The sequence below is a fragment of the Zootoca vivipara genome, chromosome 3, assembly GCF_963506605.1.
Source record: "Zootoca vivipara chromosome 3, rZooViv1.1, whole genome shotgun sequence".
Lineage (NCBI taxonomy): Eukaryota > Metazoa > Chordata > Lepidosauria > Squamata > Lacertidae > Zootoca > Zootoca vivipara.
Genome location: NC_083278.1, coordinates 14,108,896 through 14,134,445, shown reverse-complemented (window position 1 = coordinate 14,134,445; position 25,550 = coordinate 14,108,896). Strand labels below are relative to the sequence as shown.

Sequence of the window (25,550 nt, the reverse complement as noted above, 5' to 3'; positions counted from 1 at the left end):
ATGCCCCTGGCACCTGCTTGTCCTGTTTATTCATCTTGAGATGTTAATGGGATCCTTGGAACTGTGAAGTTGTCCACTGCTCCTACCTGCCTTCTCAATCCTTGCCTGCTATGGTTGATTAATATAGTCAGAGAGGAATGTCTAGTGCAGGCATGGGAATTGTAGTCCAGAACATCTGGAGGGCCGAAGTATGGGGATGCCTGGTCTAGTGAGTGGAACAGATTATGAGTTCTCCTTTTAAGAATGGCAATATGCCAGCTGCCCTGGAAAAAGCTGTTGTAAGAAACCCTCCTTCATCACTGCTATTTAGTATAATTGTATGTATCAAACGTTTCTAGGCAATTAGTTCATGTATGTGCTGTTTTCTCACATCCAGTAATTCCTGGATGCTGCTGATTATCTTGATTCTTTCCAGTCTCACTTCTCACCTGGTTTTAGGATTTTCCTCATTGATAACCTGTGTTGGGAACTGGGGTGGGGTGCATTTCTGTTGGTTCTGCTGAACCTCACAGTACCTTGCCTATACTTCTTGGTATTGTGAGAAAGCATATTTTGCACTGGTTCCAGTTGAACCTGGAGGGCAAATATCAGAAGGTAGTATCCAGAAAAGCCATGGTCCTATCCAGATCAGACTACATTTAATGGAACTTGAAAAGTGAGGAAGAAAGTTGAATAGTTCTCACAGTTTGTCCAGATTGTGCCATATGCTTCTTTGGGTGTGTAACTTTCTTCCTTTGCTTAGGGGTAGCCAACACCATGTCATGCAGATGATGTTGGACTCCCATGAACTGCAACCAGCATGACCACTAGCTGGGAATAATGGGAGTTGGAGTTCAACAACATCTGGAAGGCACTATGTTTGCTACTCCAACTTTACTAATCTGTAAGTCTTGTGAAACTACTGTAAAGCTTGGTGCTGCCTTGCTCCTTAATAAAAACTGTCAGTAATTTCAGAGTGAAGCATTTATTCCTGTGATAGAATTGCTTTATGGATGTAAACTTTCTTTCTTTCTTTCTTTCTTTTTTTAGTAGTTCAACTTTGGCTTTTTTTAAAGTGTGAAAATGGAGTCTAAGAAGGAGCTCATTAGTGACCAGCGGTTTTCCCGCATTACAAAAGACCCAAGATTTTGGGAAATGCCAGAAAAAGATCGCAAAATCAAAATTGATAAAAGATTTCAGGCTATGTTTCATGATAAAAAATTCAAGTTGAGGTACACTGTGGATAAGCGAGGGCGGCCTGTTCAACACAGCTCTACAGAGGACCTGAGACGCTTTTATGACCTTTCCGATTCAGATTCGGATCTTTCAGAGTCTGACCAAAAATTAACTAAGAAGAAATCTCGGGGAGAGAAGGCAAAGACTAAAGAAAAGAGAGTATCTGAGAAGTCTCCTGTTGATAGTAACTCTGGGAAAGAAAGCAAAGGGACAGATAAAAGTTCCTCTTTGTCAAAACTGGGTATTTTAAAAAATGAAGGCCAGAAAAGCAAATCGTTAAAGTCCAAAAAGACTGTAAAAGGCACACAAGTGACTGAATTTCAACAAGTAAAGGAACTTACACCAAAGAAGCAGAACAAGCAAGGCAGAAAGTATCCTGAGAACTCGAAGATTGTAAAGGAAAAAGCAGTGAAGAAGAGCAGCATAGACAGTTATGTAAACCATAAGAGAAATGAATTAGGTTGGTTGAATGCAATTAATTGAAATTTGTCACCTGTGTCTCAATCTTACTCAGTTTTCCTTGGATGTAACATTTTATTAGCCAGTTTGGATAATCCTACCTCAGTTTATCAAACTGAGATATACATGAGTCTTTTCCTTATGCACACAAGCCCCTTTGATTCACCCTTTGCGGAGTGCAGCAGTCAAACCAGGAAGCAGCTAATGAACCATAGTTTTCCATTTCATTTGAAATGGGAAGTTATGGTCATCAGCTTTGAAACAAGCCATTGTCCTAAACCATGGTTTGAAATGGACTTTAAGATCCTGGCTTGTGTTGCAATCTGCAGTTTCCACATTTACTTAAAATGCCTTGCCGCGAAGGGAGGAGCAAAAAAAGGCTCATGTGTATCTTGGTTTAATATACTGAGATTTGCTCATCCAAACCCCTATGTGGGTTTCAATGCAACTTCCAAATAAGTGCATAGAATCATAGCCAAAATGAATAATAATTCTCTGTGCCTCTGTTTTCTGCATGCAACACTTCTTATATTGGAGACTGTTTAATTTTGCCAAAACTAGCACAATAATTGCTTTTGTGGTGTTGCAGAAGATCAGTAAGTTTTCCAAACATGATTTGGAAAGAAGTGCACTTAATGGTAAACTCTGTGGAGGTATATGTTAAACTTGAGGAGGAAAACTGTCTTAGATCTGTGCTTTAAAATAGATTGGGGTGGGGAATCTGTCATCTTCCTGATGTTGCTAGACTACAGCTTGCAGCATTCCTGATGACTGGCCATGCTGGCTGGGACTAATAGGAGTTATAGGGCCTCAGATTCTCCACTCCTGAAATAGATGGCAAAATCTAGTTGGGGATTAGGGCTGTACAATGCACCAAGTGTCAGTGGAACTGGTTGCAGTGCAGTCTCTTACAAAGAGTTCGCAGAATCTCCACTTCCAGAGTACCACTGCATCATGGCTAGCCTATCCCTATAAACAGGTTCCTATGCCATCATGCTTATACTTCATTTTATGTCGTCCAGCAGCCTGCATGTCCCCCAGACTTTTGGCTCTCAGTACAAGGACAAAAGGCTGGCTTTGGCAGCCCTAAACTGAGTTGCAGAGAGCCCTTCATTATGAGTGGCTGTCTCTCCTGCTGCCACTGCCATTTCTCTCTTTCTGCTACTCAGTTCCCCCCCTCATCACCCACAAGAATTGAGGTCAAGGGCTGAGGACTGCATGTCATGGTTTCTCACCTGTGACTTAGAGCAGTGGCACTTAACCCTTCTTGGGTGACAGACCCCTTTGCAAATCTGATGAAAGCTATGAACCCCCCCTAGGGAAAAATGCACATAAACAAACAAGCTTTCTGCTTAGAGTTTATTTTATTGTGTTGGATTTTTGTGTGTGCACTCACCTAGTTTGCAGATCCCCGGCCTAAGCCCATCTATGGACCCCTCCCCCCCCCGGAATGTCTCTTTTAAATAGAAACCCGTGAAAAAACAGTGTTATGAAAACTTTTTTCACCAAAGTGAGTAGTTTATTTTCCTCCCTAAAGAAATGTGCTATCAAAAACATTTACATTTAAAAAAATGGTTTCTTACTGAATTTGCCCACTTTCATGTGTGATAGAATTAATTTTGCCACTTGACAGGTAGTCTTGGACATTTGGTTTCCCAGATAGTTAGATGCATGCTATTGTAAGCTACAATTTGATCAATGAACATCTCAGTCACCACTGAAAATCTTAGTAATATTCCATTCTCCTTCACACTCTGCATGTCTGAAGGATAATTAGCCGTAATTCAGATTTGGGAAATATATATTGTACATGTGTATGTTTAAATGTATTCCTTTTCCTTCATTTAGGAAAGGAAGGTGATTCTTTCAGCAACCATATTAATGAACATCGCTTGCAAAAGGAAACTTGTGAAAATGTGGAGCACTTTGATCTTGATGAATTGGAAGGTGGTGAAGAGACTGAAGAGGGAAGTGAATCAGAAGATAGCGGGGATCTGGAAGAGGAAAGCACCTTGGGAGAGGAGGGAGAAATGAGAGAAGAAAGTGGTTCAGAAGATGAAGAAGAAACAGGAAATGAAAGTGAGATAGATGAAAGCGACAGTGGGCCAGATTTGGCAAGGGGGAAAGGCAATATAGAAACCAGCTCTGATGATGATGAAGAGGAGGAAGATTTGGCTGAGATATTTCCAAAGGAGCCTGAAGTTGAACATGGATGGGGAGAATTGGCTAAAGATGCCCCTCGTGCAGATGCGGTAAGGCTCAAGGAATCTTGAAAGACGTAACTACATAATTATCTTTTAAGTAGCTCTTTCTGTAGAGAGAGTGCTTTTCATTTCTTGCCTTATTTCAAGGCCAGTTCTCATGAAAAGCAAGGCCATAAGTAAGTGGTTCATAGGATTGCAGCCTCCCACATTCCCAGCAAGTTTACAGCTCACTTTTTCTTTAGGGGTGGAGGGAAGGCCTAACATATATGGAACGAGAGTTTTTCTAATATTTCTATATAACACATTTAAAATTTCAGTGCTTCTAGCAGAAGTTTTTGCAACTTCACTGTCAGCCAGGCTAAAACTAAAGCAGGAGCCACTCAGAATAGTTGCAGAACCTCTGTTGAAATTCTGGTTCTGTACCCTCTGCCCTTAGTTTTGCCTTTGTGGATTTAACAGTTTATCCTTACTGTCCTGGGTTCTTATCCTTCCTTGGATTAGGCAAGAATGGTTAACTGTCTGCCTGGCTTGATGTCTATGTGTATATATATTAAGAGGAAACATCCAGCCAAAGGTATATGATCTTTTACTGGAGGAGGAAAGTCAATATGTTTTCTGGTTCTTCTCCAAGGCAGAAAGCTCTGTAGCCGTGCTCATACTCTACTGTGAGTCCTCTTTGTGCATTTTTGTTTACTTAGGGTGATATATGCAGTCTATTGTGTTACCTTAAAGGTCTAGGCAGCTGTTGTGAAATTATTTTCTTGCACACAGATCACACATAGATTGGCAGTTTGCAACATGGACTGGGATCGACTGAAAGCTAAGGACCTACTGGCTTTACTTAATTCCTTTACACCTAAAGGTGGTTTTATATTTTCTGTAAAGGTAAGCACTTGTTTTCAACAGCAGAGTCCAAATAATGCATATTTGGGGAAGTGCGAAGGAATCCACCTATCTTTTTGCAAATAGTTGCAACTGTGAGACTAGCATGGGTTGTGCTGGAGAAATTGGAAATTGTGGTGGTTCAGTGGAAATACTTGGTTAGACTTGCACTGAAGGTGTGGGAAGAGGTGTCAAAACTGTGGCCCTCCATATGTTACTAGACTACAACTCCTATTATCTCTCACTACTGCCCATGTTGGCTGAGGCTGATGGGACTTTGAATTCCAACAACACCAGGAGGTCTATAAGTTTCCCACTCCTATATTAGAGCAAGCTGACATTTCTGCAGCACAGGTTCACTGAATGCTCTTAACTGGGCAATAAATGCAAATCTTTTTTCTCTGGAATCCATAATGAATCCTTTAGTATAGAACTCTGTGGAAAATGCATACTGCTGAGGCATGGAAGCAGAACACTCAAAAGTTGAGACATTTTGGTGTTCTACCATGAACGGCTGTCTGTGTCAGTTGAGCCTCATGCATAAAGACCTATTCATAGTGCAATGTGAGTAGTGGATTTCATTGTATAAATCATAGTTTAGGAGGAAGGGAAAGATGGGGAATTTATTATTTAAAACCTAAGCCCAAGCTGCTCTCAAGCCACTTAATACAATGTCATGCACACTTTTTATTGTTTCTAGATCTATCCTTCAGAGTTTGGGAAAGAGAGAATGAAAGAGGAGGAAGTGAACGGTCCAACTGAACTATTAAGCCTTCCTGAAGATGTCACAGAGAATGACAGGTGTTTAACCCTGACATACAATCATTCATACACACACACACACACACACACACACACGCTATTGAAATTCAATGAACCGGGAAGGATTATTGTTTTTGTTTGTTTTTATCTTATGTACTTCTGTGTTTTTATATTTTAAACCGCCCTGTGATCCTCAAATGAAGGGCAGTATATACATTTAATAAATATACTAAATAATAAATGAACTCCTTTGAAATCCTAGGAAGAATTAAAGTTAGTAATCAATACCGGAATGATTCTAGTTTAACATATTTATTTTTCTATTGTTATCTCATTTCAAAAACTTTGTCTTAACACCAAAGCATTTGGGATATAGCAGACCTCACATTAGTTTGGTTCACATGTAACAGTAAGCCATAATGGTCTGGTATAAACCATGGTTCACTGTGCATACTGCCCAGTTGCTCCTGCTCTGCCACATCTTGCTTACCTCTGGGAGAAACAAACCAAGAGGCTTAGCTTGGTGCTACGTGTGAATCAGCACTCAAAGTTGGTTTTTCTCCTTGAGCTTTCACTCATGGTTTGTATAGAGCAGGGGTGGCCAACTTACAGGAGACTGCAATCTACTCACAGAGCTAAAAACTGGAAGTGATCTACCACCGTTTTATTGGGGTTCAGGTCAAAGCTTTTTTTAGAGGTGGGAAATGCTCCATTTTAGTGGGGTTCAGGGAATAAAGTTCCGTTGGGGGGGCACAATTAAGGGGAGGGGGATTAGCTGCTCACCGAAATACCGCTGTGGAAGCAGTCTGCCTCACAGCTAAAACTCTGTCTTCCGTTCAAGAGAAAAGGAGAAAATGCAGCGAGGGGAGGGGGCGGGGCCAGGTGCTCTTGGGCAAAAGCAAAGGAAAAGGAGTCCGCGATCGACTACCAGTCGATCCCGATCAAGCTGTTGGACATACCTGGTATAGAGAAACAAACACAAGTTCTGGTTTGCAGGTAACATTGTTTGCTTCTTGTGGAGCAGGCAGGACTGACCAGTTGAGCAACACTACAGCTGCATGTTGCATTCGTGATGGTGGACAATGAGCGGGGAATGACCCTGGCGTATCAAAGCGACAAGTATTGACATGATACTGCACAATGAATTTCCACCACTAGATGGAACCTTTCTCCCTCTGGGTGAACACTACCAATTTGCTGCTATAGATATGCCATCAGTTCTAAAAGTCTGAAAAGGGAAAAATTGCTAGTTTAATTGTTACCATAATGCAGCTTTACCTTTGTTTAGCATTTTCAGCACATTTGGTGCTTCAGAGAACACAAACAGCATGGCTACTTTTGTTCATTCATTGCTTTCTGTTCTCAGACCAGAGGCCCCTTGGAACAAATGCCATGTAGTTATACGGTGATATTATAATAATGCTGATAAGTAATTGGGGAAACTTAGGGAATGTAAATCCCTATATGTGGCTTTCTCTGTAAATAGTGGCCGATAGAATTGTATGGGGAGACCAAAACTACTGCATGTTGATTTTTCTTTTTCAGTTCTTTTAGTCCAGAAGGCTTCAGTCTTGGTTCCTCAGATGTTGCTGGACTTAAGCTTCCATCATTCCCATCCAGCCTAGCCATCAGAGATTAATGAGAGTTGTAGTGCAACGATATCCAGGGATCCAAGACTGAAGAAGGCTGTATTATTAGCGCTAAGTTCCTGACCAGCCGATAAGTTTAAGATCATGCTCACTTCTGAATAGGGCCACTTCTGCATTGACTTCATACCATGGTTTGGGTAACTATTCATTAGGAGGGACTGGCAAACTTGGGTCGGGATTTAAAGTTTTTCACCAATAGTTCGCTGTGTTCAGAGTACCTTTGAACTTCTATGTCTCAAACGATAGCTCCTGATGCCGCAAAGCAAGATGCTTTTGCAAATCAAGGGAGTTCCAAGAGATATAGCATGAGAGCTGCTGTTCAAAGGGGAAAAAATGTAAAAACAACCATTTTTGTTCGAATACAGTTCCTTCGAGTATTGCAAATATCCTGGCACATGACTCTATAGAGTAACATTGCCCAACCGGCTGCCCTCCAGACGCTGCTGGATTCCAATTCCCATCATCCCTGACCATTTCCCATGCTGGCTGGGACTGGTGGGAGTCCAACAATATCACGAGGCACCAGGCTGGTGAAGGCTGCTCTGGAGTATCCATAGTTGTGAAGGAACTCAGATTCTAAAGTACATCATAACATATTCCTAAGATACAAAATACCTTGTTAGCTCTCTGAGTCCAGCATTGTGGCACTAGTGTCTGATATTTGGTCATAATCATGAAGAGTTTCATGTGTTGCTATATACTCTTATGCCACACAGCTATTTTTTTTAGCCTTACTTGATTTCTCTCTCTCTCCTTTAAAGCATTTATAAGGAAAAACTGAGAGACTATCAGTTCAAGCGACTGAAGTATTTCTATGCGGTTGTAGAGTGTGACACTCCCGAAACAGCCAACAAAATTTATGAAGAATGTGATGGATTGGAATTTGAAAGCAGTTGTTCTTTCGTGGACCTGAGGTATTGTGGGGGTTTTTTCTTTTCCTCCTGCAACAGCTTCATGAAGATTGTTAATTATTATTATTATTCTTTTTGAGAGAGGGTTCCTGAGGCAGAAGTTTTTACCTTTTCCCTAGCATCCCAGTGGTTTTATGGCCAAGCTGAATCTGAACGCAGATTTCTCAATTCCAGCGGAACATTCAAGTGCTTGACACACTCTGGCTCCCTTATATCTTGTTTTAAAGCACTGGAGCTACCTTTTCCACACCAGACTCAATTCTGTGGCTTGCATCTTTAGAATATTAGGGTGCTTTTTAACACAGTTAAAGTTGTGTTTTAATGTTGCATCCAAAATTGAATTTACGTTTTTAGAGTGTCATGCTCCTTCACTGTCAGTGTCAATGCTATAAGCAGAGAGCCATTAAATATGTCCCTCCTAAGTTTCTGACACTCATCACTGGAGTTGATGTTTTACTGGATATCGGGGAGAGTATTTGCTTTGAAAGCAACTGAAATGCTGAACAGTTTGACCAGAGGATGGTTAATTCACAGCTCTCAGTGCTGATGTTGTTAACTAGTCCTTTCTGTGACAACTGCAGAGAGGTGGAGCTATGATTTTGTTTGTTATTATCTTCCGTATTTTTGTGGTTTTTATACTGTAAACTACCATGTGATCCTTTTTTAAATACAATTTTTGATTGGTTTTTAAACATACAATAACCATTAAACATTTAACCAACAATACAGCTACCACCCTGTGATCCTTGGATGAAGGGTGATATATAAAATTAACTAATAAATAAAATAAACTGAACCTTAAACATACTTAGCTACCTTTTAAAAAGAGTCACACCAATGGTCTGTTGTAACTTAGTATAGTCTGCTATTCTGTCTGGCCGTGTGCCTCCAGGGTCTCTTTGACAGATCTTTTCCAGCTCTGCTTCCCAAGATTCTGGAGGTTCCAGGAATTGAATTTGGGATTTTTCATGTGCAACATCTGTGCTCTTCCACTAAGCTATTGCCTCTTTACTGGCTTCCTACCCTTCGAGGCCTTGTGAGTTACGGGTCCCCCCCATAGCTGCCAAGTTTTCCCTTTTCTCACGAGGAAGCCTATTCAGCATAAGGAAATTTCCCTTTAAAAAAGGGAGAACTTGGCAGCTATGGTCCCCCCCTTCAGCAACAGTAATTGGGGTGTCACCATTTTTTCAGTGGGGTTAAACTGGAGCTGACCAGACATTCCCTGTGCTGAGTGAAATATAACACTTTTGTCTGACCTCTTCACCCAAACCATGGACCGAACAGCAACTGTTTTCTAATACTTCTAATAACAGCTAATATTAATTAAGAGAGAGGCTGGGCCTATCAACATTTGTTCCTTTGAACCCTCCTTGTATCTGTTTTAATAACAAAATCCTTTTCTTTTTGGCTTTTAAGATTCATTCCAGATGATGTGACATTTGATGACGAGCCAAAGGATGTGGCCTCAGAAGTGGACGCTTATAAACCAAAGTACTTCACATCTGCTGCTGTGTCGACTTCAAAGGTACCTTAACAGTGTTTGTGTAGCCCTTTGGAACTTGTTTAGCTTTCCGAGTTCTTAATTTGTAAAGCTTGTAAATACAGCAGTGATCACACTGTAGATAGAAAGGCAGGAATGATCCATTTTGTGTTGATGCAGTTATCAAAAGCCAAACGTGGAGTTCTCATGTATTATCTTCCTGGGGACTTGTGCACTGGATTTCTGTGGGTTCATGACCTCGCTCCGTATGTGTGTGTGCTTTTGGCAGTGTTGACTGGGGGTTTTCTTTTTAAGAAAGCTTAAAATACATTTTGCATAGGCTTCCCCCCCTCCTTGTGCTAGCTGCTTTTAATGCGCCTGTTGAATTTGTATTACTCCAAACACATTAGTCACATCTTCTAAACATCTGATTAACATGTTCTTCCACTTCAGGAAACAAAAAAGGATACAGACATTTTTTTCAAAGAATTCGTGTAAATTTGTTTACAGTCATATTTTCTAAGCACTCTGTTTTTCTGTCTTCGTAACCAATCATTTGTTGCACGCATCAGTCTCCACATATATATATACTTAAAATTTAAAATTGTGTGTATAGTACAATTGGGGAAAATACCTTTCGTTATTGGAAAGCTTGCATTTGAAATTTTGTAAATCCTGGAACAAAGGTGACACGTAGCTGATGCTTGTTGCAAAGCATGTTCTGAATACAATTGCATTTGTATGTTAGGAGCGCAGGGGTAGGAACTCAGAATCTTAAGTTCAGTGCTCTAACCCTGTTACCACATTGGCTGTCGCTAAAATTAGAGAGCCTTATGAATTCTGTATTGACTTAAAAGTGATCTGTTTTGTTTCACAATCAACCAGAACATTCTAGGAGAGAATCTCACTTCTAAAGTTTATTTTACATATACCAACATGAGAATACATCTTTTGCTTCACCTCAGATATACCCATTTCATGTTTTATGACCCCATTTTCACCCCGTCTCCTGTGGTTTATGATATTTGCTGTGTATTTCCATAAACCACTGCATTCCAGTATAATTGAACAAAAACATAAATAACTCTTAACTCTGAACAGGGAACATGTCAAATAAAAAATACCAATATATCAACATAATAAGTTCTGGTACTGGCATAAAGGACTTCAAATGCAATACTTGAAAAGAATAGCATAGACTGTATCTGAATTTAAACAGGACTGTGTCAGGAATTCAGACACCCTAGCAGGAACCATGTGAATAAATACAAAAGTAGTAAACTGAGCCCTACTCTACACCCTGCTAAAACCGTAGGACAGGATGATGGTTATAATGATAATCTCCATCAGGTCAATATCCAAGAATAAAATATATTTTTAGGATTCAAATTACTTCTTTCTTTCAAAGGAAGTTTCTTTGGCAAGGCAGTAAACACTTCATCCATGCACAGAGTGCTGACCAGGTCATAAAACAACACTTAGAAACCACTAGCTCTTCAGTTTTTAATATCTCATTTGCAGTTGAACTAAATTTCTGGGGTTTATCTCCAGCCCTTGCTCATTTGTCTTTATATATTTTCTTTTCTCCCCAGTCTCTTCACTACCGCTTTTCACTTGTGTAAAATTGTGGACATACTGAGGAATGGGGCTGTTCTGAAATCCCTTAAGAGTGCAGCAAGAAATGCTGACAGCCATAAATTTTAATTCTGAATATGAAGATTGAGTCTTTGTTGTGGTCTAGCATGAGGATTGAGTTTGTTTTAAGCCAGCCTTTATACATGTGTGCGACTTGAAGGTAAAGCACAATGTTTTTTCCGTCTTAAGGTAGACATCACGTGGGATGAGACAGATCACGAGAGAGTGACTTCCCTCAGCCGAACATTTAAAAAAGATGAACTTCTGGACATGGACTTCCAAGCATACTTGGCTTCATCAAGTGAGGAAGAGGAGGAAGAACAGCAAGGTACTTCTATTTGTGAAGGTTCTGTGTTGCTGATAATAATAATAATAATAATTATTATTATTATTATTATTATTATTCATTACTTATACCCCGCCCGCCCATCTGGCTGGGTTTCCCCAGCCACTCTGGGCGGCTTCCAACAGGAGATTAAAAATACATTAAAACATCAGTCATTAAAAAAACTTCCCTAAATAGGGCTGCCTACAGATGTCTTCTAAATGTCAGATAGTTGTTTATTCCTTTGACATCTGATGGGAGGGCGTTCCACAGGGCGGGAGCCACTACCGAGAAGGCCCTCTGCCTGGCTCCCTGTAACGTTGCTTCTCTCAGTGAGGGGGAACCACCAGAAGGCCCTCGGAGCTGGACCTCAGTGTCCGGGCAGAACGATGGGGGAGGAGACGCTCCTTCAGGTATACTGGGCCGAGGCCGTTAAGGGCTTTAAAGGTCAACACCAACAGTGTGAATTGTGCTCGGAAACGTACTGGGAGCCAAGCAAGTTAAGCATGGATAGGGAACTTATTTCCCCACCTCTGGAGGGGCAAATTTGACAGGTGACTTGGTATGAACCATTGTTCTGTAAACAAGGTTTTGGAGTTGTGTATGCGGTTGAAATATGTTTTCTTTGATCCTTGGGAACAATTGAATTGCTGCAGCTCTGGCTAGTGTTACCGTTCATGGAAATGTTTCTTTTCCTTGGAATTGGGTTCCTGAAATCGTGCAGTTGTAGAGAAACTTAATACTCTGTGGGTTGTGAAGACTGAGCCTTGCCAGCTGATGTGTGCATTTGTGGATAACATTTGGCATGCATCTTTCAGGCTTGAGCCCTTTACTGGATGGCGGCTAACAGATTGAGATTGAATCCTGACAAGACAGAAGTACTGTTTGTGGGGGACACGAGGCGGGCAGGTGTGGAGGACTCCCTGGTCCTGAATGGGGTAACTGTGCCCCTGAAGGACCAGGTGCGCAGCCTGGGAGTCATTTTGGACTCACAGCTGTCCATGGAGGCGCAGGTCAACTCTGTGTCCAGAGCAGCTGTTTATCAGCTCCATCTGGTACGCAGGCTGAGACCCTACCTGCCTGTGGACTGTCTCACCAGAGTGGTGCATGCTCTAATTATCTCTCGCTTGGACTACTGTAATGCGCTCTACGTGGGGCTATCTTTGAAGGTGACCCGGAAACTACAACTAATCCAGAATGCGGCAGCTAGACTGGTGACTGGGAGCGGTCGCAGAGATCACATAACACTGGTCCTGAAAGACTTACATTGGCTCCCAGTACGTTTCCGAGCACAGTTCAAAGTGTTGGTGCTGACCTTTAGAGCCCTAAACGGCCTCGGTCCAGTATACCTGAAGGAGTGTCTCCACCCCCATCGTTCTGCCCATACACTGAGGTCCAGCGCCGAGGGCCTTCTGGCGATTCCCCCTCACTGAGAGAAGCAAAGTTACAGGGAACCAGGCAGAGGGCCTTCTCGGTAGTGGCACCCACCCTGTGGAATGCCCTCCCACCAGAGGTCAAAGAGAATAACAATTACCAGACCTTTAGAAGGCATCTCAAGGCAGCCCTGTTTAGGGAAGCTTTTAATATTTGATGGATATCTGTATTTTAATATTTTGTTGGAAGCCGCCCAGAGTGGCTGGGGGAACCCGGCCAGATGGGCGGGGTATAAATATATTATTATTATAATTATAATTATTATTATTATTATTATTAATGATCCATCTTTCTTTACTTCCTCAGGGATTACAGAGAAAGTGTGGTGAGAACTTTAAATCTTCTGCCATTCTTACAAAGTGTGTGTCTGAACCCACATGTGTATCCAGCACTCACATGTACTCTTGTGCACACTCCCAATAGATTTAGGGACTTTTGCTGCAGTTAAAACATGCATCCATTATGAATATGCATTTCTAACTTTAACCAAATGCCTAGAAGAAGTTCATGCAGTAGGAAATAAATAAGGATAGATTTATTACTTGGAATAAAAGTGACAAGCGTGCATGGATGCTGTTTTCAAACAGCGAAGTTACAGTTAAAAGTGGGCAGCAAATCACACAACACTCTTCAAAGAGTAACAGGATCCCTACCGTATCAACAGCCTAGAGATAGTGAGTGTGACAATTTGCCACAGTGCCCACATGAAAAGTAAAGGCGAGGAAGGATATACTTGCCCTGAAGAGGGTGGAACCCAAGTCATGGAATCAGAGGGCTGTGACAGTTCTGCTTTCCCCATCAATATCCTGTACCAGGATGGCTCACATTAGGATAAGGACTAGTACCCAGGTCAGATATAGTTCCATAATGGGGTTCTCTTTTTATATCCAGTTATGTCATCTGTACTGATGGCATGATCTGTGGAAGTCAAGCATGTAAAAAGTTCACAGTAGCACACACCATTACACCAAAGGGCTGTCACTTTGATTTTTAATACAGAGAAACCCAAAATATAGCTGAAAGATACTTAGTTTGATTGCCCATATAACTTTTTTAAGCATTGTAATGGGACTTCGATATTCCCATAAACTCCCCCCCCAGTTGTTTTCAGTGAATTTTCGATGTACTGATCTATATGGCATACAGAGGGAACTAATTGTATTAGGTGGAATGTGTGTGCGCATGAAATAAACTAGCACATTTTCTTTCTTTAGGAGTATCAAATGGGATATCACTTGGAAGCTGATAGATTAACATTCCAGTTACTCGCTGAACATATAAGCCATCAATACTTCCGTTTCCTATTTATTCCGTACAATTTATCACAACTGCATCACAATGCAGAAAGAATACTTTTAATCTACTCTTGTTGATTATTGCTCCAGAAAATGTCTTATTTTTATTGCATTATGTATTCATTGTGGTCTCCAGGCTACATGAAAGTACACTATAGTTTTAAAAAGGTGGTTTAAGCTGTGTCACTAGACCAAAGACTTTTTGGGGTATTTCCAGTTTGGAAAGTTCTTGAATTTAATTATGTTTTCAGAAAGAAGCTTTTAATAGAAAAATACACAGCCATTTCCTTAACATGATCCTGATGTTTTATTCATTGATTTACTGGGTACATGACAGAATTCTAGCCGGTGTGTTTATTGTGGCATTAAGCACAAACAGGGGAAAAATGAATTTCAGCTGTTGGAATAGAAATGTAAAAAGTGTGATCAGATGAGAAGAGTATTCTATGCTTCTTACTCTCTTCTATATATTTTTTAAGATATTTATGCAGTCATTCCATTTCATCTTGGTCTGCTGTGCTTTACAAATATTTTTTTCCAAAGGATAAACTTAATTTTGATAAAATTTTAAGAATGCAATTATTGAGGAAAATCTGTGTTAGCTTTCCACAAGGTGGAGCTGGTGAAAAGTGTTTCTGACTACTATTCATTTCCAAATACAAGACCTATTTAAATTCAGGGTAATTGACAGTGGCTCAGTGATGCGGTATGCTCTGCGTGCAAAAGGTCCTAGTATAAAATCTGGAAGAGCCACTCTGTCAGTGCAGACTATGGCAGGGGTACCTGTGGCTCTCCAGATGTTGACAAACTACATCATCTATCATCCCTGACCATGCTGGCTGAGGTTGTTGGAAATTAGAGTCCAGCAACATCTGGAAGGCCTCAGATTCCACATCCCTGGTGTATGATGCTTAAGATGAGCCGCCTCTCCTTTTTAGACTTCTATACCTTATTTATAGGAAGTTCCTCTTTTTCTCTTTTCTTTTAAAGATTTTGGTGTAAAGCGCACAACAGACACGGATAAACATAAGCAACATTCCAAGGATGATGAAGAGCAAATAGCAAAGTACAGAGAACTACTTAGGAGTATCCAGGAAAAAGAAAAGAAACATCAGGAAACTGATATGGAAATGGAAATCAAATGGGTTCCAGGTAGATGGCTTATACTGTTTGCAGTGTTCCCTAATCCCCTTTCTCTTTTTTTAATACTGACCAGCTTAAATTCAGCAATAGAAATATGCAACCATTTCAACAGTGCAAATTAATAATTATTATTTTAATTTCCAAGTTACTGTTTCAAAAGGTACTGAAATATTTTTTCAAAGCTAAAATTTATTTCACTCTTTTTTCTCTGTCTTTTGGGGCTTCCTTTTTTGCTGAGCTTTGAACCACTGTTTAGGGGAAATAATATTAGGGGTTGGTGAGCTGCTGAAGAATACTCCTTGACTATTTGTGGCCTTGTGGTTTCCCCCACCCCACAAGAAAGATGGAGTTGCCAGCTAGGACCCAAAGTGGGGCTTTGTGCCTTTAATATGCAAATGGAAGAGAGATGCCATGCAAGCATGATTGTGTTTCATTTTTCAAAATGGCAGCTGCCAAATGTCTCCACATACAAATGGAGTTCTTTGCTCCTTCCACCTCCTTAGTACTCTTCACTCCACCCCTGTGGAAGGTAAGAGTTGAGTCCTGAGTGTTGTGTGCACACCCAATGTTAATTCATGTCTTCTGATTGAAAACCATGCACAGGTCACTTTCAGCTGCTCTCTTTTGACTGTTGCTTCTAAAAAGCACAGTGTTGTTACACTGCAACTTGAAATGAGGAAATGTGTCTCTGCAAACCTCCAGGCAAAAAGTTTGCAACAGGGTGAATAAAATCTCCCTGATCTCTCTGCCCCTGCCCCAGTGTCTCCTCCCCGTCTCCAAATCCCATGGGATGCTACTGCAATAAATGGTTTGCATTATGGAGCAGCCACTCTGAGGCAGCTGTCGAAACTGGTCAGTTTCCATGTGAGTTGGGAAAGTCTTAACACAAGGACTTCCACAGCCAGTCCCATGTGGAGAAAAAGAAGGAAGAGGCATGAACAGTGCCTGTTACAGTAGTGTTCTGTTCTTGTTTATTTATTAAGAGATTTATATCTTACCTTTCAGCAAAGGTATTTCTGCCCTTGCAGTGGCTCACAAACCATGAAAACATGGTCCACAGTGTGCTTCTCTGCAGTGGTGGTTTGCTGTGGGGAGGCTCTGCAGTTCATTATCGTCAACAGTTCCACTGAACTTTCAGTATTAAGAGTTAAATAAGAAAGTTTTGTGACTGTATGTGTGCATTTTAAAATCGATGAACCTAGGGATATATTGTGCCTCCTTCAGCCTCTAACCATATGTTCTGTTTGCTCTAAGCACCTCATTTTATTTCTTATGCTTTGTATATTGTCACCCCTTAGACAATCACATTTGTTCTTGGAAAGTTACTTGGCTGGCAGTCTCTAAAACAATCTAATCTGTGGATGAAGTTCAATCCCTTTCTGGTTACATGAAAAGGCTGTTCCTTCCACTCCAACTTTTCCAGATGGAGCAATTGATTTCATTTTCTAGGCAGTTGATTAAGAAATCTGGAAAACTCATTCAGTTTATTTATTTATTTTCATTTGAAGTATTTATATCTGTCCCTCAATCCAGCTATCTCATTGTGGGTAAGAGTCACTCAATAAAACAACCACAACAAGGTGATAAAGATAGCAATAGTACATTCTAAAAAAAACCCCTATTTGCATATATCTCACATGAACATACATAATATTTTAATATATTTGCAGTTGCCAGAATATGTGTTATGTAAGGATGGTACATCATCTCATTGGAGCTCTTTCTCCCATCATGTCCATTCAGTAAAAATATAATTAAAGGGACATGATAGTTTTGGTCTTAGGTGAAAAGGCAGTGTGTCCTCCTGGATGACAGAATTATTTTTCCCTGTGCTGGAAAAAGCATTAAACTGCTAGCACATCACATGACACACCGTGTTTAAGATGCAGTTTAGAAAAACAGGAATTGTAGCTGTTGCAGTTAAACTTGGAAAAGAAAGTTTTGGCTGTGCATGCAGTTCCATCATTTATGGGTAAATGATCGCTTTGAACCTCGTTAAGGTTTTTAAAAAATTACTTGTTTCTAAGCTAAACTTTAGAAAGGGAGATCTGGCTCTCTATTTAATGGCCATTATAAAGAACTGTGTGTGTTGGTTCATATGTAACACCAAACCTTGCTGTTTTGAAGTCTTGGTTTGCAGGGTCATTTCAAACCATAGTTTGTCAGTTCAGGTGTAACGGCAAACTGGTTTGCACTAAACTATGTTTAGTATCAAACCATGGTTTGGCATTATTCCAAACAGAGTGTGCATGTGTATAAATGTAAAATAGTGCACTCTTGGATCGAAGGTTGCTACACTCTACCAGCTTTTCTTCTGCCCTACCTTCAGCTCTCCATTTTGGAGGCTCTCAACCCTCAGGAGCAAATTTTCAGGGGTACAAGGGGCTGCAGCAGGAAGCTGGACAAGAAAGCCCAAGAGTGTGTGTAGAAGATAATACATTTGATGATAGGTAACTTGAATTTTAGAAGAAATTGGTTTATGCTCTTTTCTAGTTTCTTGTAACTCAAGTAGTATGCTATTCCATGGGATGTGGTTTTTTTGTTTTGGCCTTATGAAGTCGTCATTGGAGGGGGCTAGGGGAAGAGGATGTTTCTTTCAACCAAACATTTCAATATGATATGCAACTTTTTCTAGCTGTTGACAGGTCTGGGAATGCTACCCTTAAAGATTTCTCCTTGTGCACAAATATGACAAAAGGGAAGTTGAGAGATGACAATCTTAAATTAGTGGGCTGATGATTTCAACTCCCTCTGGGAGTATACATTGGTAGAGGATAGCAACATCATCTTCTTTTGATCTTTCTGTTATTGCAGCTGCTAATAAAAATTAATATAAGAAGAACTTGATAAATTCTGTCTGCCTATCTATTTTGACGTAATTTTCACTTGATTTTAGTAAGAGCCACTATATTTAATTTTCTCTGATTTTTCTAAAATAATTCTCAAATAGCTGAATTAGTGCTTTGAATCTTGGATTTCCTGTTATACCAGAAGCCTTCTGTCTCTCATTTATCTTTTGCCACAGTCTAGCCCAAGTAACTGTATAATAAACAAATAGACCTAACCTTCAAAGTGTGATAAATGCATACTAAAGCACCATCAAACAAATGGATAAATTAAAAACAACAGAGCAGATTAAATAATTTTAGCAGCATGCATATAGTTCTGTTGTTAACTGTCTAGAGCAGCTCTTTAATTTGTGCCTGGATGAAAAGGGATAGATGTCCATCAGTGCAGCCTCCAGAGCCATGGTTTCTCAAACTTTTTGGGTGGCGGAGCATTTTTCAAGTTGTTAGTCTATATCCAGAGCACTTGCATCTTTGCCAAGCCAATCAGAAGTGGGCTTCCACTGTTTCTGAGCACAGCCCCAAGTCGAGCCAACCAACTGGCCTTGAAACAAAATATAATGTGAATCACAATTTCTAGATCTCGAACAAGCAAAAAGGATTGCAGTTCTTCCCAGCTGGAGTAGAGGAAGGCCAATCTTGGCTACAGCTGCAGTTTGAGCTTCCAGAGTCAGCTGCACATCCAGGAGCACTTCAAGACTATTGATGGAGGACAAGAAGAGCTCCATCTCAGTTGTTAGGGATGCCCCTGTGCTTGCCATATTCATTGTCCATTTTTCTACAGTACAATAACTGCTAGAACTGGGGGAGGGAGAAAGTGTGCACACTAGGTGTTCATTCCATATTAGAGACTCCAGCCTTTCATAATGGCGCCAGATAGATAGATAAGAGATAAGGTAAGGTAAGATAAGATAAGATAAGGTGATGAGATTGCATTCTGCAGAATTCCACAAAGGAACGTCCTGGAGACATTGCCGCTAAGTAAGAATGAAGTCCCTTGAGAGCAGCTCCATCTCTCTAATCCCTCAGTTGGTTCACCAGTAGTATTTTCTGATTTGCTATTTGGACAGTAGCTTCGTGCGGGTGTGATGTTTATCTGCCTCTAGGTTTTCAGATACAGGTATTGCGCTATCTTGGCTACATGTGTTTTTCTGGTTGACCTCAGGACTTAAAGAAAGCGCTGAAGAAATGGTAAGAAACAAGTTGGAAGGGAAGGATGCACTGACACCATGGGAACAGTTTCTGGATAAGAAGAAAGAGAAAAGAAAACTGAAGAAAAAACAGAAGGTAGTAAAGACTTTAATCAAGTGCCCTACAAATTTACTTTCTTTAGGGGAACCCTTTTCCAGGTTGACTCATCTGTCAATGAATATCTGCATATATAGCTTGGAAAGCCAGGGCACCCTTGGGGCTGCTCATGGCAAGAGAAGATTAGTAACAGTGGACGCAATCTTGTCTTCCGAGAAACTTGATATTAATTAATCAATAATTTTTTATATCATACCCTTCAAAAATGATTTCCAGAGTGGCTGTGGACATTGTACAGCAAAAACGAATGTTGTAAAATAACAAAAGTAAAAGCAGCAGCTTAAAAAGCAAACATAAGTGCCAGTTCAACTCAGCGTGAGCCTCTCTGGTTGCCATCACTGAAAAGGCTCCGCCCCTGTCGCCATTCACTACATTTCAGCTAGTGGAGGCAAGCATGTTGAGGAGAGCCTCTGGTGCTGTCTTGCTGTACTGGCAGGTTCATGTGGAATCTTTCCCACTGTTGCTGAGGAACCCCTGATAAAAGCCTGAAAGGAACCATGAGTTCCCTGGAACACAGCTTTACAACTTGTGTTCTGTTCCTCTTAGATACGTTATTTTCAAAGTGCTTTAACAGAAAGCTTGAGAGTAGGCAAGTGATTGATCAAGGTAGCACTAAGTCATAACAGGCCTGAGCGCTTTTCATTGCCTTTGGCAGCCTTGCGATTTTTTTTTTTTTAAGTTGTGATTAAAGGAAAATAAGTGTATTAGCTTATCCAGAAAATCCTCCTTTGATCCTGTGTCCTTGATAAGTTCTGCATTGCTAAAGGGAATGGTCATTCTTGCTGCTGAAATATCATGTTGGAGCTGCCAAGCCTTGGATGAGAATTGTAGCTTCGTCCAAAGTCTTAAGTGGTGAGCAAATTTTGCCTGCAGAATTTTAAAAGCGTATCTTTAACGCTGGGAAAGTCTTCAAAGAAATATACATTTTGGGTTTCTTTTGGAAAACTGATGACAGTGTCCCCATGATGATGGACTTTTCTTTCATTGTTTCTCTAAAGTCAACAAGAGGCATGCCAGACATTGCTTAATTTTGAGGCTGGCCTTTTATTACTCTGACTCCATATGGATGTCCATTATTTCTGAACATGCCAGCCAAGGAATTCAGTTGAACAGACACGTGTGCTTTGGAGTACATTTGTTTTGGAGATGCTGATCTCACAATTCTAATAGGTAATTTTTGTTAGGACATTTCTGAGTTGGATCAGCGATTGTTGAAAATGTAGCATTTGCCCCAGACGTTGCACACATGGTTATGACCTCGGGTTCAATGTCTTTATTAGAAGTTCATTGATTATTTTTCTTGTTTGCCTCATTGAATCCTAAATTTGCTTTATTGCATGAATAACCTGCACTTCCTACAAGGAAGAACAAGGCATTATAGAGAGATTGCATCATACGATCCTCATAACTTGTCTTGGAAGAGAAGTTAGGCTGAGAGATTGTGGTTTCCTTTTCAGCCCACGCATTGATCTTTAAGGTCAAGTGTGAAGTTCCCCCCGAATTTCTCACATCTACACTTGATAACACACCCACTGCACTGTATTGCTTTACTCTTCCATATATTCTCTTCGTAATTATCCTAAACATAAGTCAAATGAAATACGTCTCCAGCTACTCTCAAAGAGTAGTCTGGGAATCTTTGGCCTTCCAGATGTTGCTGAACTATTAGCCATGATTGCTGGGCTGTTTGGAGTTGTAGTTCAGCAACATCTGGAGGGTCAAAGGTCCCCCCCACATGCTCCAAAGAAAACTTCTGCTACAACTGCTTTCTCCAGGGCAACTATTGCTGAAGGTCCTGGGTTTGGTAATACTTACCTTCCAGCTCTATCCAGTTAGCAGTGGCTTCTATACAAAAAGGTACGGCGGGTGCTATTTGTTTAGGAACAATTGCTGATCACTAGGAGAAGGTTAGTAACAAATGCTACCTCTTGTATGAGACGGTTGTCTACTGCACGGCAGCTGCTTACTGTTGAAGGGTTCTGAGGAAGGGAGAAAGAGCTATGGTACCAATCACCCAAAAGTTAATAAAGCATTGAAATTTGTGTATGTGTCCATGTAATTGTTAATGAAGCCCATATTGATGCTTACAGTCCTATAGTGGCTTTGATTTTGGTGAAAACAGCCATTTTAAATCACTTTCCTCCTGTGTTGCAAATATCCACCCTGAGGTTACTCCTTGAAACTTTTATTAGGAAACTTTGTGTTTATATATTATATTTACTTCTATTACTAATGCATTGCTGGTGTTTAGCAACTGAAATGCAATGTGTTTTGTTTAAGGCGGCTGCTGACGGAACACTGACAGAAGATGAATGCCCATCTGATGTTGATTTGAATGACCCATACTTTGCTGAGGAACTTGGGAAAGCAGGTTAGATGCCCTCTATTGTGAAAGGTGGTCAAGTAGATATCATGTACTAAGATTTTCATAGAAATGTTGACAAATTCCCTTACCAGAGGCTCCTAAAGATCGTTCAGTCACAAGATGTGATGATGAACCCTTAGGAATCTAACCAAGCTTTCAGATGAGGCTCTAAATGGATCGCAACCATGCAGCAGAATAATTTTGGTTCATTTTAGAAAGCTCAGTGGATATCAGATCACCCCTGAATTCTAGACCACCATCTAGAGAATAAAACAGGAGTAGAATTTACAGCTAAGTAAATTCTTATGTTCCTTCAACGTTGAGAAAAATAAAAATAAACTATATATGCCCTTCTGCAGTTGATAGGTGGTTGTACTATGTTACATTAAAGTAACGGTTGTAGAACTGATTCTTACTGAAATAGTTCCTGACAATGAAAGCCTATTTTAAATAGCTATTTCTTGAGTCCCTAGCAAGATTTATAACTTCCTTTTGAAAAGCGTTCCTCCATGCTGCTTCCATAAGCTTCTTTGAAAAAATGTCCCCAAGGTTCTAAAGCAGTTTGCACAGGGGGTGGCTTACAATTTAAAACAAGTCAAATCCCTATTAAACAGCCAAGGAAACTCAGACAGCTCTCCAGATTGTAGCTGAAAGTTTTGGGGCAACTGCAGATATTTTCCTCAGTATGTTCTTAAATGCCCTAACCAACATCCATTGAGTTTTATGAAACTAAGTGTTGTAGCTGGAATTTGAACACATATATGCAGCTAATAATTCAAGTAATGCATTTTGTGTTTCTCTCTAACAATGTTTTAAAGGTTTCATTTAATGTTCAAATGCATTTTAAGGTTTGAAAAAAGCAATCTGCTGACTGTGGAACATCAAGTAAAATAGCAAATTGCTACAACTGAGCCTGGCTCCAAGGCATTGCTATAAAATACTTTCATGACTGTTCCAACCTGATTGTTAACTTTTCAGTAGTGAATTTATTTTTTCAGCAAAAGACAAAATGCATATTTCCTACTGGCCGATGACGGAAAACAAATTGAGAGCAATTGGGCCTGATTGGCCTATAAAACAAAGTTCATACAAACTGCAGGGGATTGTTGCTGTTATGAACACTTAATATATTCTGTGTTTTATCATACCTGAACAGTTTTTTATAAGATGATTGATTTGATTGTTGTTCTCTTTTGATTCCTGGAAACCAAGTCTGGAGACACATGCAGCATTATGGTTTGCTTGTTTCAAAATGTTTCATGCCATGGGCAATTTTGCACTTCGACAGAAAAACATCTTTCTTTGGGAAGTTGGTTAGTATGAGTTCTGTACATGGGGCAGAAAAAGAGCAGCTTTTACGTAATGTATACTGCACATAATTTTAGAGGGGGTGCCCCTTCCATAAGCTGCCTGGAGCATGATTTGGGTTCTTCTTGCTCGTATGACTGTGTTCACCTGTAACAATTAGTCAGACTTCCTTATGGTCACTGCCCGGTCACTCTCACTTTACCTGGCATGAGTGGCATAAAGAAACCAGGAATCCTTTGATTCCTGTTCTGCCTGACCAAAGGATCATGGATGGGTTGTTACTCCGTAACAAAGCATGATCACTAGCCAACCTGAAACCATAGTTTGTTTTGGACTTGGTAATCATGACTTGCTAGGGAACAGTAAACCCCATTGCCTGGTTCAGAGATAACAGGGAGCCAGGGTTTCTTAAAACTTGTAGCTTTATTGTTTAACCTGCTCGCACTAGGGGAGGAGAGAAACTGGAACAATCAGGCAGCACGTACACTGCTTGTTTCAGATAAACCACATTAAGCCAGAAAGTCTCACTTATTGTTATGTGTGAATGCAGCTTATATGTAGCACACACTAACTTCATATTTTAAAAGCTTGATTCTTTCAGAAGGAAACTGTTTCCTTTCCCCTAACAAGCACCTATTGGGAACCTGTAAAACAATACAGTACATTACATCCTTTTGAATATGGATTTTGAATTTAGATTTTAGAAATAAAATGCAGCTTTTTTTGACTCGTGGAGACATTTTCAGTTTTGAGACAATGCTGGCGGTCCTGAGATGGCTGCTGTGAGGTATGACATAACACAAAATGGCTGTCATGGGGAGGGTGGCAGAATACAAAATAAGAGAGAGAACCACCCTTGGTAACCTTGTGTTTACCATGGGAAGTCTGCTATGTCCTGCTGTCCCTGACTATGAAGATCGCATACACTGATGCTGTTGCTGCCTATCAACAGGGAACATTCCTCAGTCCCAGGAAAAATATAAAAGGTAGCTACACCACTCTCATTGCAAAGAAATCCTTTAGAAGATACCTGCACATTTCTCCCTATAACACTCTTTCTAAGAGGGCTAGAGACTTACTTCGTTAAGAAATGAAAGCTCGGATCTGGAGCACCTGCACAGGGGCCCCTCTGAAAACCTTCACTGGCCCCGTGGTTTGCAACCCCTGCTCTAACAACTCCCTCTACTTGCTCATAGCTGGAAAAGGCTCTGGCCCTTTTCTATGGGCATCTTCGTGTTGATTTACAGCTGACTTTCCTCAAATAAATGTAACTGTCTTCTGCAGCGTGCATTCAGGAGAGTGTGCATACATTCTTGCAGTGTGGCCAATCTGGTTACACCTGGATATTTAAAAACTTGCTTTTTATTTGTGTTGTGCTTATAATTAGGTTCAAAAAAGAAGTCCAAGAAAGAAGAAAATGCCCAAGAAAATGAAGATGACATGGAAAAGCATAAGGTAGTAGATCACATGCTGAAGTAGTATTAAGATTAGACAAAGGAATGAAGTCCTGGGGTAGGAGTGTTAGCATTGCTGCAAAGTTGCATTGGGTGACGGAATGATTTGTTGCATTTACCTTAAACATGGAAACTACATGGTAATAAGTCTGCAAAAAGCAATGAGTTGCAAAAACAAACCATGAGATGGTTGATCTAGTTTTGAAGATTTTCTTTTAGTGTTCACATTTATTAATGATGCTTATATATTGGAGTGTCTTACATGGGGGGGGTGTGTGCTGGTAGGCTGTCATTTCGGCACCAATGAGGCAATGATAGCTGTTGCTATTATGCATTAGCAACCCAAATCTTTAGATGAGGCACAGAAACATTTGCAGCCCATATTTGGTGAAATGTTGTGCAAACAGATCTTCTATGTTTTGATCGTAACAGGCCGAAATGGCTCTGCTGGTGATGGATGATGAGGAAGATGAAAGGAGACACTTCAATTATGACAAGATAGTGGAGCAGCAGAACCTGAGCAAAAAGAAAAAGAAGCTATTGGTGAAAAAGAAGGAACTGCTGACAGATGACTTCCAGGTAACACTAGGGGCTTCCTCCTATTGAAATCTAATAACAGGGTTGGTCAATAACTACCGTACATTACGATTTATGCAAAAAAAAAATATGTATTCTACTGAGTTGCAGATCTTGAACTTGGTGTCAGAAATCAAAAGTTTTACATCTTTTTTTGTGTTTATGGGAGGGGGGGCAGATCTAGAAGAAAAATTCCAAGGACTTTCTTGAGGCCCAAATAATGCCACCTTCCTAGAATGAAATAAACCTATTTTTGTATGGATCAAAATTTATATTTAAAACAGTCTGTTGCATTTTCA

General features: G+C 40.3%; 1 protein-coding gene across 1 annotated transcript in view; it reads left to right on the top strand.

Moving 5' to 3' along the window:
• ESF1 (ESF1 nucleolar pre-rRNA processing protein homolog) overlaps positions 1–25,550 on the top strand; it is a 29,423-nt gene that overhangs the window by 2,282 nt on the left and 1,591 nt on the right. The window contains exons 2-13 of the mRNA XM_035110058.2: positions 1,030–1,675; positions 3,523–3,926; positions 4,650–4,763; positions 5,461–5,561; positions 7,933–8,085; positions 9,499–9,607; positions 11,387–11,525; positions 15,242–15,403; positions 19,406–19,527; positions 21,829–21,919; positions 24,609–24,676; positions 25,108–25,254. Of these exons, the coding sequence (XP_034965949.1) occupies positions 1,063–1,675; positions 3,523–3,926; positions 4,650–4,763; positions 5,461–5,561; positions 7,933–8,085; positions 9,499–9,607; positions 11,387–11,525; positions 15,242–15,403; positions 19,406–19,527; positions 21,829–21,919; positions 24,609–24,676; positions 25,108–25,254 (2,223 nt within the window). The 5' untranslated portion in view covers positions 1,030–1,062. The remainder of the gene's footprint in view (positions 1–1,029; positions 1,676–3,522; positions 3,927–4,649; positions 4,764–5,460; positions 5,562–7,932; positions 8,086–9,498; positions 9,608–11,386; positions 11,526–15,241; positions 15,404–19,405; positions 19,528–21,828; positions 21,920–24,608; positions 24,677–25,107; positions 25,255–25,550) is intronic.